The sequence below is a fragment of the Mus caroli genome, chromosome 11 (genome assembly GCF_900094665.2).
Source record: "Mus caroli chromosome 11, CAROLI_EIJ_v1.1, whole genome shotgun sequence".
NCBI lineage: Eukaryota > Metazoa > Chordata > Mammalia > Rodentia > Muridae > Mus > Mus caroli.
In genome coordinates, this window is record NC_034580.1 from 95,862,832 (window position 1) to 95,878,704 (window position 15,873).

At 45.3% G+C, this 15,873-nt stretch overlaps 1 protein-coding gene across 1 annotated transcript; it reads right to left on the reverse strand.

Annotated features, from left to right (window-relative positions):
* Nucleotides 1-7,551: 7,551 nt before the first annotated feature.
* Nucleotides 7,552-12,598, reverse strand: LOC110304423 (keratin, type I cuticular Ha3-I). The gene is made up of 7 exons (XM_021175807.1): nucleotides 12,192-12,598; nucleotides 11,131-11,213; nucleotides 10,484-10,640; nucleotides 8,952-9,113; nucleotides 8,730-8,855; nucleotides 8,257-8,477; nucleotides 7,552-8,071 (listed from the first exon to the last, which is right to left on the reverse strand). Exons 1-7 carry the CDS (start codon nucleotides 12,537-12,539, stop codon nucleotides 7,954-7,956), a joined length of 1,215 nt encoding a protein of 404 aa, XP_021031466.1. The 5' UTR covers nucleotides 12,540-12,598; the 3' UTR covers nucleotides 7,552-7,953.
* Nucleotides 12,599-15,873: the final 3,275 nt, after the last annotated feature.

Sequence of the window (15,873 nt, forward strand, 5' to 3'; positions counted from 1 at the left end):
GAATGGATACAGAAAATGTGGTACATTTACACAATGGAGTACTACTCAGCTATTAAAAAGAATGAATTTATGAAATTCCTAGGCAAATGGATGGACCTGAAAGGCATCATCCTGAGTGAGGTAACCCAATCACAAAAGAACTCGCACAATACGTATTCACTGATAAGTGGATATTAGCCCAGAAATTTAGAATACCCAAGATATAAGATACAATTTGTCCTGATATGTTTTGAAAGCCATTCCCCATCTCCAAATCAGATGCAAGACACTTTATGTGTTTCTTGTTTTTATGGTTGCATTTTTTTACTTAGTCATGCTACATATCATGAATTAGTTCTGGTGTGTGGCAGACACCATGGTTTTCCTCGTTGAAGAAATTCATACTTAAAATGAGTAAATCTAATTTTAAAAGCCATTTTTAAAATAAGCATGGCTACTCTGTCGGCCTTAATCAGAGAATCCTCTTTTTCCAGTGAACAGCACATATAGAGACTCATGGTCGCGCTGGATACTGAGGCTAAGTAGCAGATGAGTGGTCTGCCTTCAGGAACATCTGATCTTCCCTTCTAACACTCAAGGAACATTGTTGTAGAATTGTCATAGCAGAAGACAAGGAGAAGGCGTGCAAAATGTCATCCTCTGGGCAACACACACCATACAGCAATTGCAGCCACAATGTTGCAGCAGGTCGGGTCTCTGTCAAAAATGAGATTGGGGCTGGAGAGATAGCTCGGCGGTATATAGCATTGGTTGTCTTGGCAGAGGACCCAGCTTCATTCAGTAACTCCAGTTCCAGGGGATCTGACACCCTTGTCTGACCTCTGTGGGAACCACTCCTGAAAAGTATAAACATATACACAGGCAAAACACTCGTACATGTAAAATGAAATAATTTTTTGAATAAATTAAATAAGATTGTCAACTGTCAAACTTGGTAGAAAAGGGGGCTCAAGGGCTCCATCTCTCACTAATGAGCAATTGCTACTGACAGATGAAGCAGAGGAGTCATTGCCTTCAGCTGTGCAACCACTGGTGCTCGCTCACACACACACACACACACACACACACACACACACACGCACGCACGCACGCACGCACGCGCATGCACACAACCAGGCTCCAATGAATAGTTACAAACAGATGCTAACACAGATGGATCTTGATAAACTAAACAGGTCACAAAACAAGACCAAAAGTTAATCAATCAGGACAGGGAAGGGTTAACCAGGATATGAGTGTGCTAAGAGAGTATATGAGGGTTATCATAATACATACACATGTATGAAAATATCAAAGGAAAAAATTGGTTTTTAAAAAAAGAGTAAGCATGTCCTCTATTCTGGCGGCCTCTAGTGTTCATCTACTGACATTGCATGCACAGCATCCTGGCCCAGACTGCTCTGGGCAATTTATAGGTAGGCGTTGCCTCTGATGTGTGTGTGTGTGTGTGTGTGTTTACAATTGGTGGTAGGAGGGTGGTTGTGGTGGAATTCTTTCTTGGATTTTGTTCTTTATTTCTTTTGTAAATTCCTCATGCTAGGCAAGCATTCAATCACAAGGCCACCTCAGGCCATCTCATCTTGTATATAAGTAAACTAAGGCTCTCGGAGATCAAATTCTTTAACTAGAAGATACAAAGCTTAGACTGGAGCCCATGTCTGCCTGCTCCTGAAGTCATCCTCCTTTCTCACATTCTTCCCTTAACTACAGAAATTGTCTTAAGGAAGGTCTTGTTATCAGAATATCCTTAAGTCATGTTTAGGTTGACACAAATACACACATGCACACACACCAGGGCTGTTTTATTCACCAATTGACAGTGGTTAATGTATATAGTGCATTCAATAAGTTTCTGCTAAATGAAATCATCATTGAATGGGAGTTGGTTTTTTACTTACAAATCAGCTAGAAGATTGTAGGTGCTGGTCACACTCCCTCCCTCACCAGTCAGTGCACACTTAATCTTAGATGAGGACTGGTGCTTTGCTATAAAATATTTTGTGCCAACAGAAATGTTCTGCTAATGAGCTGTGTGTGTGTGTGTGTGTGTGTGTGTGTGTGTGTGTGTGCATGCGTGCACCCCTCCACTGGACACTTGAAATGCATCTAGTGATGGGGAAACTGAATTTTTATCTTTGCTTAGGCTTAATGCATTTATATCGAGTGATCACCCACATGTATATGGAGCTGGTGGCAAACTCAAACATGTCAGATATATGTATGGTAGGCTGAGATATTTGAAATAACCCACATGCTACAAACAACTAGATGTGCTATTTATTTACAAATCTAAATCATTTTAAAAGCATCGAAGAACAGGCAACACAGTGTGTGTACTGAACCATTGTCACGGGAAATGAAGAAAAGTGCTCAGAGATCTGAACTGAACATGACCTCTCCCCCAGGGAATTTTCAGAACTTGGTAAACTTGAATTTCAACCTTTCTGACCTCTCAGGGAGGTAGAAACCACAAAGTTCTGGAGTTGCCGTAAGCGGAAACACCTCTGTGACCAAGAACTAAGTCTGCAAAGGACCACAGCCTTGTAGAATGATGGACTGGAAATAGACTCGACTCACAGACACCTACACCAAAGGACCCCGAGGAAAGCTGTCTTACCCTTTGCCAGGATGGTCCACAAATCTCCCTGACTGTCAAGAGGCCCCAGCTGGTGGTATCCGAATGTACTGGCAGAAATGAACACTGATCCTTTCGAAGAGACACAGCACTATCTGCTTCAACAAATGCCACAAATAAGGGCCCAGGGAAACCCCATAAAGCGGCCATTACTCAACTATTCCTATCTGTCTCTCAAGCTTTCCAAAGCATGACAGGAATGTGCTCCTTGCTTTGGAATTGGGTGTGACCAAGGGACCTTCTTCGGCTAATAATGTAAATAGCAGTTACGAGGGTTAATTTCCAGACCAAAGCTTCAGGAGGCAATACACTTTTCTCCATCCGTTGTGGAACTAGCGTGTGGAAGGTGATATAGAATTGGAGTTACAGCCAGCTTGAGTTTCTCCAACTAGATTTTAAAATGGAAAACTTTGAGGGGGGCTGGAGAGATGGATCAGTTGTTAAAAGCTCTGGCTGTTTTCCCAGAGGACCTAGGTTCCCGTTCCCAGCACCTACAAGGCTGCTCAAAGTCCATTTGAAACTCTAGTACTGGGAGAAATCCATCGCCCTCTGGAGGCCTCCAAGGGTACTGCATCCACCTGTTGCCATTGCATGCACACAGGCAAATCACACGAATAGAATAAAACTACATATTTATTAAATAACGTTGAAGACTTCCCTGACTTTTATGCACATTTTTATTCCAATTTTCTCTTGTCATTAACATTATATATAAATGGATGAATCATATATACATACATGCACACACGCATTGTAGCTTTATAAATGAATATACAAATCCAAGGTTTTGGTTTTTGGTTTGTTTTTTTTTTTTTTTACAATCTTGGTAGATCAATGAGCAGATATTTTTAAATCTATTTATTTAATTGAGTGTGTAATTAACATAAGATTGCTTACTATCAGTCAATGTAGTCTAATGCTCACGAAACGAAAAGTAGAACATTTCCTTCACCACACCCTGGTTCTCTCTGTTAGAATCTAAATCTTTCTTTAATGCACAGCTCCCATGTTATTGTTGCATTCAGCCAGCCTTAGTTCAAATGCCCCTTGAGCCTTCTGTCTAACCACAGAAGCCTCATCTTTGAGATCAGTAAGGATGAGTGTGAAGGGATGAAGCTAGGTCCTGGGTGGAACCATGAGCCACACAAGCTCCTGCCTCTTGCCTCAAGCATTTGGTGAACCACAGGCAGGAGGACTGGCACCAACCCAGTCATTCCATGGCCAAATCACTTAAGTTCTCAATTTCTCCTTTGCGGCAAGCTTCTTTCAAAAGATCTCTGCATCTCTATTCTCATGACCGAAGTGCTTTCAAAAGCTAGTTCCGTGCCTAGTCCTGTCCACGGTTGTTAACATGGGAAAGCCATTCCTCCTTCAAAGAACACAGTGCCCAGGTGAAAAGGAGGAGGGTGTGTCCCTTTCTCATCAGACAGTGATCCTCACAGGCTGTGGGTACAGCTCAGTGGAAGGAAAGATAAAGACAGCAATGGCAGATAGGGCTACAACATGGATAAAATAAAACAGCAATTTACAACTTATCCAAGACGAAGGACAACTTTTTCTTTCTTTCTTTTCCTTGTCCTTCCTGCTTTGCCAGTTTTTCTTCCCCCTCCCCATTACCCTACTCTCCCTCGTCTCACCCTCCCTCCTCCCACTCCTTCCCCTCTTCCTCCCTGCCCTCCCCTCCCTTCTCCTCTCTCTCCTCCTCCTTCTCCCTCTATTTTCCCCCAGCACCAGCCATAGAGCAGAACCTGATTTTACTGCACAGGAATCAAACAGATGTAAGGTTTCCTCCCTTTTGGGTTTTGTTTTGGTTTGGTTTTCTGATTGCTTGTATCTTCTTAGTTTTTGTTTTGTTTCATTTTTTGAAACGGGATCTCACAAAAAACCCATGCTGACCTGAAACTCCATAGCGGACCTTGAACTTCTAACCCTCCTGCCTCCACTTTTCTGAGGGCTGGAGTTGCAGTGTAGATCACCAAGCCTATCCTTAACAGTGCTTAGATTGAACCTCCGGCTTCATGCATGTTAAGGAGGCATCCTACACTCTGAATTACATCCCTGCCCTCGTTCACTTTTTAAAAATCCTTCCCTTGCATCCAAATGCTGAGTGAAACTCACCAGATCTTATTGCCCGGATTCTGGGTACTTCCTCAACTGATCCCCAGCCAAGGACTCTCTTGCCTCCCACCTGTCCACCGCCCATGTCTCCGCATTGCCACTTAAGATAAGCTGCTGTGGGGTTGCAGCTAATTGGACATGGAGTGTGGCCAAGAGCGGTCTTGATGCCTTCATCTTTCTCATCTCCCTCGCCCCCATAGAATGCCTTTCTCAGAAGGATTTCACTCTGGGTGGGGATTGTCTACTGCTTGCCACACAGCATGCCAGGGCCACCCCAATGGGACCTCTGGCCTCCTCTCCACCTGGGCTTTCAGCCACAGGTCACACACATCTCTTCTCTATCACCATGGCTTGTTTATCATACTCTTTCCTTTTCCTTTTTCCTTTTCTTTTCATGTGCTTGTGCATGAATGTGTGTATGTTCACATGTGAACACACTGGAGGTACACATGTATATATGTTGTGTGCAAGCATGTGAAGGCCCAAAGTTGATGTCTCAGGAACCTTCTGGAGTCACTTTTCCACCTTATTCTTTTGAGAAAGAACTTCTTGATCAAGCCCATAGCTCACCACCATACAGCTCATCTCACTAGATAACTTGCTCTGGAGATCCGATCCCAGTCTTCCCAGTGCCAGAGTTACAGGTAGGCGGCCATGTCTACAGAGCCTTTATGGGGGTTCTAGAGATCCAAACTCCTGTCCTATTGCTTTTGAGGTGAGTATTTTAACCACTGAGCCATCTACCCAGCCCACTGAGTTATCTTCCCAGCCTTTCACATTTTTCTCTGCCACCCATATCCTACAACCAACTAAGAATGTATTTAGTATGGAAAGATACGAAAATGAGATACAGATATGTAACATTTTTACCAGGCCTTCGGTGATAAACTTAACTGTTGCATTCTTGAATGGAAAATAGACATAAGGGCTATTTTCAGCTACCGTGAATGAAACAATAACCGAAACATTGACACTGATAGACCCATGCTTTGCTTCTGTCCTCCCCTGGGACAATTCTGATGATCGTCATTGGTGAAAATGCCACGTGTGCTGATCATAGAAATGTCCTCCTAACACAACAATAACAGCACACACACACAAACACAAGTGGAGAGGATAAAGATAGAAGGGAAAAATTAAACAGTAAGCTTGCTTTTTATTGTTTTTTTTCCATAACTTAAAGAATTGAGGTTCATAAAAGCCATTTAACACACTAGGAGCCAAGACTAAGATGCAGTTACGATTAAAGACTGAAACAAAAACAACATTTCCAAACCCCAAATCTGGGAGAGTTTACCTTATATTTTCATCACCTTTTAGTCTCTTTTTAAATTTCGAACATCTACTACATTCCTATCTGTCACACCCTAAACTTTTAGTAGCAGCATACGGAGGCCACTGCCAACCTTGCTGGTCCTTCATGTGAAGCCATTTGTGTCCATGCTGAGTGCCCCAACTGCTCCAACTGTGAGGCACTTGTCTTAATTTCTTATACACATGTCTACAAGGATCCTATAAGTCCCTTTAGCCTTTACATTTCAGATGGATAATTGTTCTTGTATGTTAAAAAAAAATATATGAGATTGGTACCTCTGCCCATACACCGGCTGTGGGCTCAGCTATGAACCAGGTGAGCCTCACCCATCTGCCTGGCTGGCCCATGACACTGTCAAGGTGTTAGTGTGAGTGTCATAATGACCAGGGGCATGCTACATCGTGATCCTATCTTCTCGTAGTTTGAGCAATTGGTGTGATTTCTGGCACGCTTATCATACTTTCCTTTTACGGATGGGAATGTGAGCAGTTGTTCATGTCAGTGATTCCTCTTTGGATCAAAACAACTTGACTTGTAGCTGTCATCAATCTGAATGTTCTGGGAACCTATCTCCCACTCAACCACCAGAACAGCCTTTAATGTTGATGCCACTTCATCCAGCCTCGAGACTCTCCTGGAGCTTTTCTCTTACTTGGAATAAAATCGGGGAGCTGAGAAGACAGCTCTGGCTGTCATGTGCTTGCTGGCCTGCATCAGAATCCTTAACACTCACATATAAAGCCAGATGCAGCGGAGCAGGTCTGTAAGCCCAGCACTGGGGAAGGTGGTGGAGACAGGAGGATCTGTGGGATTTGCACGCCCATGAATCTAGTCAACTGGTGAGCCCTAGGTTCAGTGACAGACCCTGCCTCAAATAACATAGACAGTGACAGAGGAAGATGTCTACTGTCAACTTTTGGCTTCCTCACAAATGTTCAGAGAGAGAGAGAGAGTGAGTGAGAGAGAGCATACCACATACACACATATACACCACACACCACATATACCACATACATACACACATACACACAAAGCATACATCACACACACTCACAAAAATAAGTAAGTGAAATCAGCTTCACTCAGAACCAATGAGCCCTGCACAACCCCAGCCAGCCACTCCCCACTCTGTCCCGCTGCTGATAATCACTGCAGGCACACTGGCCCCTTCATGCTCCAAAGGTCCAGCTTCGTTCCCTCTCTTGACTCTGCTGCTTCCCTGGAATGTTCTTTCCCTCTGGATGTCTCTTCTCTAGTTTCAGGTCTCAACACAAGTGCATTGACTGGCAAAACCTGGCCATGATTGCTACCCATACCTGCATCCACCTCCTCTCTCTATTCTCTTGGTGCTGGTTCTGGCCAGTGGGTGGCATCAGAAGGAGGCTTTCTTTTCACAAGCCATATATGGGGGTGACTGGACCTTCCATCTAGTGGGAAAACACTGGCTAATGTTGAGTGAAACAGACACAATTCAGATTTTTCATGCCAGAATAAGAATTTATTGGGAAGACAAAGGATGTGTATTGCATTTAAAAGACAAAAAGTTTAACAAAGAAAAGTTAAGTTCACTGATGTTCTGTTTCACACGCTTGCCAACCACATCCCCCCACACTCAACCTAGTTATTTACAGTCACATTCAGAGAAGTTTTATTAAAGCACAACATTGCATATGTAAATATGGCTTTGTGTGAGTATTGTAGACTCCCCAAAAGACAGACTTTGCATCTCCTGTGCCCAAGGATCAAATGAGAAAATGCACTCTAGGCTTGAACTGACGCCAAGAACTGGTCCGTCTTTGTCCAGTGTGGTGACTCTTTGAGGTCTTGGGAAGAGGTGGCATTACGGTGTAACTGGTATCCTTGTCCCCTTCTGGCAATGGCGTCTCTAACGCACAAAAGTGTTGCAAGGTCCACATCGAGGTCGTGTGACACAAGGGTTAGGGACACAGGGCCCAATGGGCTTATCACATGCGTTGGTTGTGGCACAGGGATTGCAAGGGAGCCTGGAGACAGGAAATTATTGGAGAAAGTTAGGGTAGAGTGACTTCAACACACAGGAAGGCACTAGAAACACAGTCAGACTAGGGCTTTTCCTTTGGATGTCACCAGGTAGAAGTGCAAATGGGGTAAATTAACTCCTGCCAGGAAAACAGCTCACCCCAAGGAAAAGTCATGCATCCATACTCACTTGCAGTCCTCGCTCTCCAGCAGGCCCCTGTACGTGTTGATCTCACACTCCAGACGAGACCGAATGTCCAGCAGCACCTGGTACTCCTGGTTCTGACGCTCCAGGTCAGCCCGGATCTCACCAAGCTGGGACTCCACGTTGGTGATCAGACACTGCACCTGGGACAGCTGGGAGCTGTAGCGAGCCTCACTCTCTGTCAGGGTGTTCTCCAGAGAGTTTCTCTGTGGGAGAGAAGACAAAGGCTGTCACAGAGCTGTTCCCTCTGAAGGTTTCTGCATGACTTCCAGAGAAGTCACAGGCTTCAAGAGCTAAGAAGAGAGGAAGAGAGAGAGAGAGAGAGAGAGAGAGAGAGAGAGAGAGAGAGAGAGAGAGAGAGAGAGAGAGAGAGAGAGAGAGAGAGAGAGAAGCCCCAAGAACACCCCAGTGATTCTCCCAACTCCACACTGCTCAGCAGCAGTCTAGACACTACACACCAGTTCATGCTGGGCCTGCAGCTCGATCTCCAGGGCATTGACTGTGCGTCTCAGCTCGATGATCTCAGCCTGGCAGGACTGCAGCTGCTCTGAGCTGGACACCACCTGCTTGTTCAGCTCCTCTGTCTGAAATAGGCAAGGGGAGGGAGAGACAGGATCAGACCCTGCCTTACAGTCCTGGGGAGACTCAGTTCCTGAGCAACCCTGGGCTCAGATGCCTACCTGTGTGGTGTACCATTCCTCCACTTCCCGGCGGTTAGTTTCCACCAGGGCCTCGTACTGACACCTGGTCTCGTTGAGCACACGGTTCAGGTCCACAGTGGGAGCAGCGTCCACCTCCACGTTGAGGCGGTCTCCAAGCTGGCAACGCAGGGTGTTGACTTCCTGGCAGGGGAAAGGGAAAATTCAAAACATCACAATGGATCTTGGTGCTCTCCTTGAGAGGATGCTTTTGGGCATCTGGTGCGCTGAATCCTTCTACAGTCTCCATTCTGTTCCTTCCCAGCATCCTTTTCCCTGTGGTCAGTGATAGACTGATTCCTTTCACAAAGCACCTTCCATCCCATACCCCATTCTGCCCTTCATGCTAAACATAACACTTTCTATTTAGAGGGATGTCATGGTTTAGTACCAGAGCTGAGACGGAGTCGGCAACCATTCAAATTCTGCCCCCTAATAGCCCAGTTCAGATGTCTTGCTAAAATATCCCCACCGTATCCATAAATGATTTTTTCATTAAGCTTGGACAACGTTTGACTACAAAGAAAACAAAGCGAACATCTCTACATGTTACTCCTGACATCTTCATGGAGACAACAGAACTGGGTTCTGGGCTTACACAGCCACCAGACAGACTTAGATTGTATCTCATCTTTAACACCCCCCTATAACTTCTAGAAGCATCTAGAACAATGGCCCTCAACCTTCCTAATGCTTCAATCCTTTAATAACAATTCCTCATGTTGCAGTGATCCCCAAACAGAATTATTTTCATTGCTACTTCATAACTGTCATTTTGCTATGGTTATGAATCATAATGTAAATATTTGATATTTCTGACGTTTTGGGTGACCCCTATGAGAGGGTTATTTGACTCCCCCCCCCCAAGGGGGTCATGACCCAAAGGTTGAGAACCATTGTTCTAGAATCTTCAAATTGCTCATCTTTTTTTTTTCTTCTGAAGCTCTCAAGTGCTTAGCACTAATTTGAGTGCATAATAAGCTCTTGGTTAGCATTAACTGTCACTACATACAGAGTTCTAGGATGTATAGTTTGCACCTGTGTGCTTCCTGTGTGACTGACAAACACCTTACTCCGTGTTTCTTCCGAGCAGTACAGATATCCAAAAGCATTCTGGATGGCAATGAAGAGTTGTATTCAGAGTCCAGCTCAGCCTCTTGTTGGGCAGCCCTAAGCCACCCTGCTCCTTGCCATTCAAAATGGAGAACCACAGTCAGCAATGGTGTCCTCAGACACTCTCATTGGGGAGTGGCAGAGCCTACAGCAGCTGCCTTAGCTCTGACCTTTCCTCAGTACTGACTGAGCTAGCCAACTTCCTTTATTCTTGTTCCGGCCTCTGGCAGAAAATCCGAATCTCCTATCAAGATTACTCATTTTCCACAAATACATTTTTGTTTGGAGAACAGCTTTCTGAGCTAATTGAGCCTCAACTCACAGCCTCTCCCCACAGCCTGTGGCAGTTACAAACATGCCCTGGCCAGTCTGACCGTGTGCTTCACTTTGGGAGACTTCACCTGCTCGTGGTTCTGCTTGAGACACAGCAGCTCCTCCTTCAGGGACTCCACCTGCGCCTCCAGGTCAGACTTGCAGAGGGTCAGCTCGTCCAGGATCCTGCGCAGGCTGTTGATGTCAGCCTCCACCAGCTGCCGCAGACTAAGCTCTGTCTCGTACCTGCAATCACAGGAGAATCGGGGCTAGAGTGGGTAGGAGCATGCCTAACCCTGACTCTGCTTTGGTTTGCTTTGTTAGATAACTAGGCATGACAGAGACTAGTTTTTATAACCGTCTCCTTCTACTTAAGTTGTCAAGATCCAGAAGTAGGTCCCTCAGGGAAGTACATGTTAATTATTTTCACAAAGACAGGGATTCTGAGGAGATAAGAGCTTGTAAACTTCGAGGCTTCCAGAAGGAAAGAACCTCACACATTCTTATGACTGAGTCCTGCACACAGTAGAGGACTAGGCTAGTCACAGACATACAGTTTGGTGGAGTTGAAGTTAGGGCTGGAGATGCCATTCTACAAAGGGGAAGAGGGAAGAGGAGGGAGTGTGGATCTTGGAGAAACTCCTAGGGGAAATCTGGATCAACACTGGCCTGTGTGAACAACAGAAAAAGGGAAGGGAGAGAAGGGAGGTAGAGACAAGCAATAACACCCACTCACTTGGTCCTGAAGTCATCAGAGGCCAGCTTGGCATTGTCGATCTGCACAACCAGCCTGGCGTTCTCAGATTTGCCACACAAGATCTAGAGATCCAAAAACATTGTGTAATGAGCAGGGGGGTGGCTCTTTTTATCAAGAGAAATCCTCTTAATTTGTTTATATGGAAACATCAGAATATTTTTTTTAAAAATTACAGCACATTGTGTGTCTATTAAATGGTATCCATATACAATAAATGCTCAAAAAATATCTGAGGGACTAAATCTGGAGGCAGACATGCAAATACACAAAAATTTATCAGCAGATGATCTTATTTTTCTCCTTTCTTAATAAGGAATATTAATAAGCTGATAAAAAACAATGTGTATTTGTTTAAAACAACTGGTGTTTGGTTAGAAAGGCTCTAAAAGTTAAAAAATATTGCACTTTAACAAACTTTCAGTCAAGTTGGCAAGATGAATACATAAAGCAGAAACACAGGGGCAGAGGCAGTCGAGGTTGTTCCTGTTCTCAGGGCCATCCTGGATGGCTTGGGACCATTTGTATTTAGTGTCTAATATTTCTGGGTTTAGTGAAATACTCTAATTCTCCACTATACAAGGTGCACCAAGGAAACTCCAGGGTCAAGATAATGAGATCAGAGTGGTAAGGTGCCCAAAAGAGGTCAACCAGAGGTCAGAGTAGCAACAAGCTAAGAGAAAACAAATCTGGTCCTTCCTACTACATGGCTTCCTTCTTTGGCTCAGTCCTTTTCTCTTACCTTAAGGTAAGAGAAAATACTTTCAGAGCTCAGAAACACCCACAGACCACTCTTAATAATAGTGGGGGTTATCTAAACTCCTATGACCTCCACCGAGTCTAATTTCTGCCAAGATTCAAAACTAACAGTCTCCAGTCTGCAAATAGAAGAGTCCACAAGAAAAAAAAAAAAACGTGCTTAAAAATCTGGAAATGTGGTTATCAAATTTCCCACCACGCCAAGAGTTCATGTCATTTCTGTGTCTCACACGTTCTCCTGAGAACTTCCTGCTAGGGATGCTGTGGGTGCCCGTCCTGCTCACCTTCTGCTGCAGCTCCTCAATGGTCCTGAAGTAGGCCTGGTAGGCAGGACACACCAGGGGGTCCTGCTGCTGATTCCTCTCCTGGATCCTACATTCCAGCTCTGCATTCTCTCTCTCCAGCTGCCTCACCTTCTCCATATAGGAGGCCAGGCGGTCATTCAGGAACTGCATGGTCTCCTTCTCATTGCCATTGAAGGAGCCCTCACAGAACCAATTGCAGTTACCCACATTGGCGGGGATGTTGCAGGCTCCGGGCAGGGTGCAGCCATGGCAGCTGGGGGGCACGCAGGGCCGGGAGGAGCAGCTGGTGCGGCAGCTCAGGGCGGGCAGGCAGCAGTTGTATGGCATGGTGCTGGAGGGAGGGAGGTGCCTGGCTGAAGACGAGGTGTGTATCCTCCAAGCCTCAGAGCTCTGAGTCCCCTTCCTCTGGTGAGCTTTTATATCTACTCCAAATTGGGTGTGGACGTATAAGTCAGTCTCTCTCTCTTTTTTCTTTTGGCTTTGCTCATTTAGTAATGGTCAAAGGCTACCCCATTCATTTGCTCTGCTTCCTCAGAAGATTCCCTTACCTCATAAAAGGCTTTACTTGGGCTTCTCCCTCAGTCGGGACTCCTTGCTGTGCCATCCATCATGAGGTAAGAGCTTGGTGGTATGACTTCAAAGGGTAGGTCTCATGAAAGGCCCAACCTTCATTAATAGGGTGTGGTAGGTCAAGGGACAGTGCTGCTACTCTGTGAGGGCCCCTGACACTTGAGTGAGCCACTGGTCCTGTTCAATGAAACAGAGAAGCAGAATTCTTCCTATGCCCGATTTCCAAAGGTCAGAATCACAGTTTTCAAACAAACAAACAAACACCAGGTGCTGAGATAGCCTAGCTTCTTCGTGACCCTGCTTGTAGATACCACCCACCAATCACATCACAGACAGCACTAGGATCACATCTTGTCTCAATCGAGGTACTAGACACTTCAAGGAGAGGAAGGTGGACAAGTGCTACAGGCAGAGGGAACTCCCACTTGTTGGACACCTGCACAGTTCCCAGACAGTCCTGTTGGCTGACATTGTTTACAACTTTTGGATCTCACCATCCCTTGGCACAAATCTTCAAGGTAAATGATGTTGTTCCCAATTTACACACAGCAAACCAGCGTGTCGCAGGTAGGAGATGCTATGTGGTTATGCAAGTCTAACGCCGGCTTCTGTTCATCATTTCACATTGCTACTGGACAAGGAACCCGGTTCCCTTCTGAACCTCTTCGGTCAGGTCTTATCTCCTCTCTGAGCTCTCCTTCTGCTCTACCTTGAGCATGGCATCATCCTGACTTGTACTTTTATCTCTCTGTTTGAGCTTCTGATGGAAAGGACGGGGTGCAATTCATCTTTGAGCTCCAGTTCTAGGACCTTGTTACACGATGAACATATCAAGCGAGTATGGACCAAATAGATGAAGATGTAAACAAGAAACAAATGTCAGAAGCAGGAAGTGACAGGTAGCGTGTGAGAGATTTGCATGTTGGGAAAAGCAAGCATCGTCAGGTTTGTAGGGTCACAGACATGGACCTGTGCTGGGACATAGTGCAGTATGCTGTCTAAGAAACAGAGAGACTAAAACCAGGAAGTCCAGGTGAGATTTGGTGCACGCACCATAACACGGCAAGAAAACCCAGCACGGTGGAGGAACCCAAGTGTAGGCATCGGTGATGGGAAATTGTAGAAGATAAAGTTATCTAATGAGGCTGAAGTCATTTGCTACCAGTGCACAGTGGAAGACTTGGATCACCCTGGTATCAGCATCCATGGGAGTTTTGGAACCTGGGGTATGACAAAAGTTTTGAGGTACCATTTTGACAAATGCTCACAGAGAGAGAGAGACAGAGAGAGAGAGACACACAGAGAGAGAGAGAGATGGAGAGACAGACAAAAAAGACAGTTTCAGAAAAAGAATGAAAAGGCTAGACACAGACAGACCATCAAGGAGGTTATTATAGCAGTCCAGGCAAGCAGCAAAAGGGGGCAAAGGGAGTCAAAGGATAGAGTTATGATAGGAATGTTAATGACAGAGATGGGTATGATTGGGGTACAGGTGTGAGAAGTACAGAGATGGGCAGAGGGAAAGAAGAGAGAGAGAGAAGCAAGAGCTGAGGGCCAGACTTTGGAAATTCCAGAGAAGTGGAGACAGCGGGAGAAACAATGAAGGGAGTGAGTTTATGTCATCACCGATGAGCAGGGAGGAGAGCTTATGAAAGAGGAATCCATGCAGGTCTGAGAGATGTGTGACAGGAAGGTGCTCGCCACGCAAGCATTAAGATCATTCAGATGCCCAGCACCTACATTTGCAGTCAGGCACAGAGATGCACAGCCATAATCATGACACTGGGAAGAGAGACACAGAAGATCTCTGAACATCTCTGAAGCTCTCGGACAGCTGGTCTAGCCAGTCAGTGAGCCCCAAGTGCAATGAAATGTCTCAAAAACTGAGGTGGAGAATAACTGAGAAAGAGACCCAACATTGACCTCTGGCCTATACACACATGTGGAGAGAGAGAGAGAGAGAGAGAGAGAGAGAGAGAGAGAGAGAGAGAGAGAGAGAAAGAGAAACAGAGAGTGCATCTTTTGAGGACTTCCAAGTACATCCGCAAGATCATGCACAATCAGGACCATGGAGGGGGTGTTGAGTGGTCCAAAAAGTTGTCAGGACCCTCCTAGTGTCACACAGGTATACCTGCTGTGTATAAAACCTGGGTCCTTAGAGTAATATCCACACTAAACTTTAATAAACTGAGTTTTCAAACATGCAGAGGCAAGATGACCATTCCTTAGAGAACTTCCACCATATTGCATCTGTACACTTGATTACAAAGCATATGAGCTTCAGTCTCAGGGATCAGAGCTTTACACAATGATTGGACCTTGAAAGATAATTGCACTTGAAGCAGTTCAGAGATGCTGCGCTTGTTTGAACTCGATGATTCATAACAGTTTGTGACTTAGGAAGAGTCATCCAAGAGGTGCAGCAGTGTAAACGGCCCGTGCGTAAGACACCACTTCAGCTTTGTTGGGAAGAGTGTGATTTGATGCTCCACCATTTAGCTGGAGAGCAATGCATCATCCAGGCAGGACTTCCCACTGTCCTCGCGGCAGAGGCCAAGTGCGGCTCAGGGAGAGATGCTTCCCAACAGATCCAAGATACTAAGATGCGCGGACTCAAAATCCTCATAGAAATGTTCTAAAGGCATCAGGAGATGTTAGTGTTCAAATAAGGGGCTGTATCCATTGTAAGAGAACCAGCAGATTCTAGTGTCTGAACAAGGGACTGTACCCATTCTTCACAGCTCTGGTTTTCATAAGCATCGTGGGCCGGGCAGCTGAGTGGCAGTCCCAACTCATCTTAGCAGCCAAGACACATCAGCAAATTCTATTCTTCACAACCTGTCCCTTCCTTAACCCACCCCCAGTTTCCCACACATTGGAAGGACCCAGGCAGGATGGCCATGGAATGGTCTACATCCTCTCCCTCTCATACTTCAAGGTGGTGGATAAGATACCTTCACGGATCAACAACTAAAATGGTATCATAGTTAATCTTGTCACCTTGGTGGGATTTACAATTAGGATAGAAACAAATTTCTAAGCATGTCTGTGAAGAATTACCTAGATTAATTTAAATGAGTTGGGAAAAAAA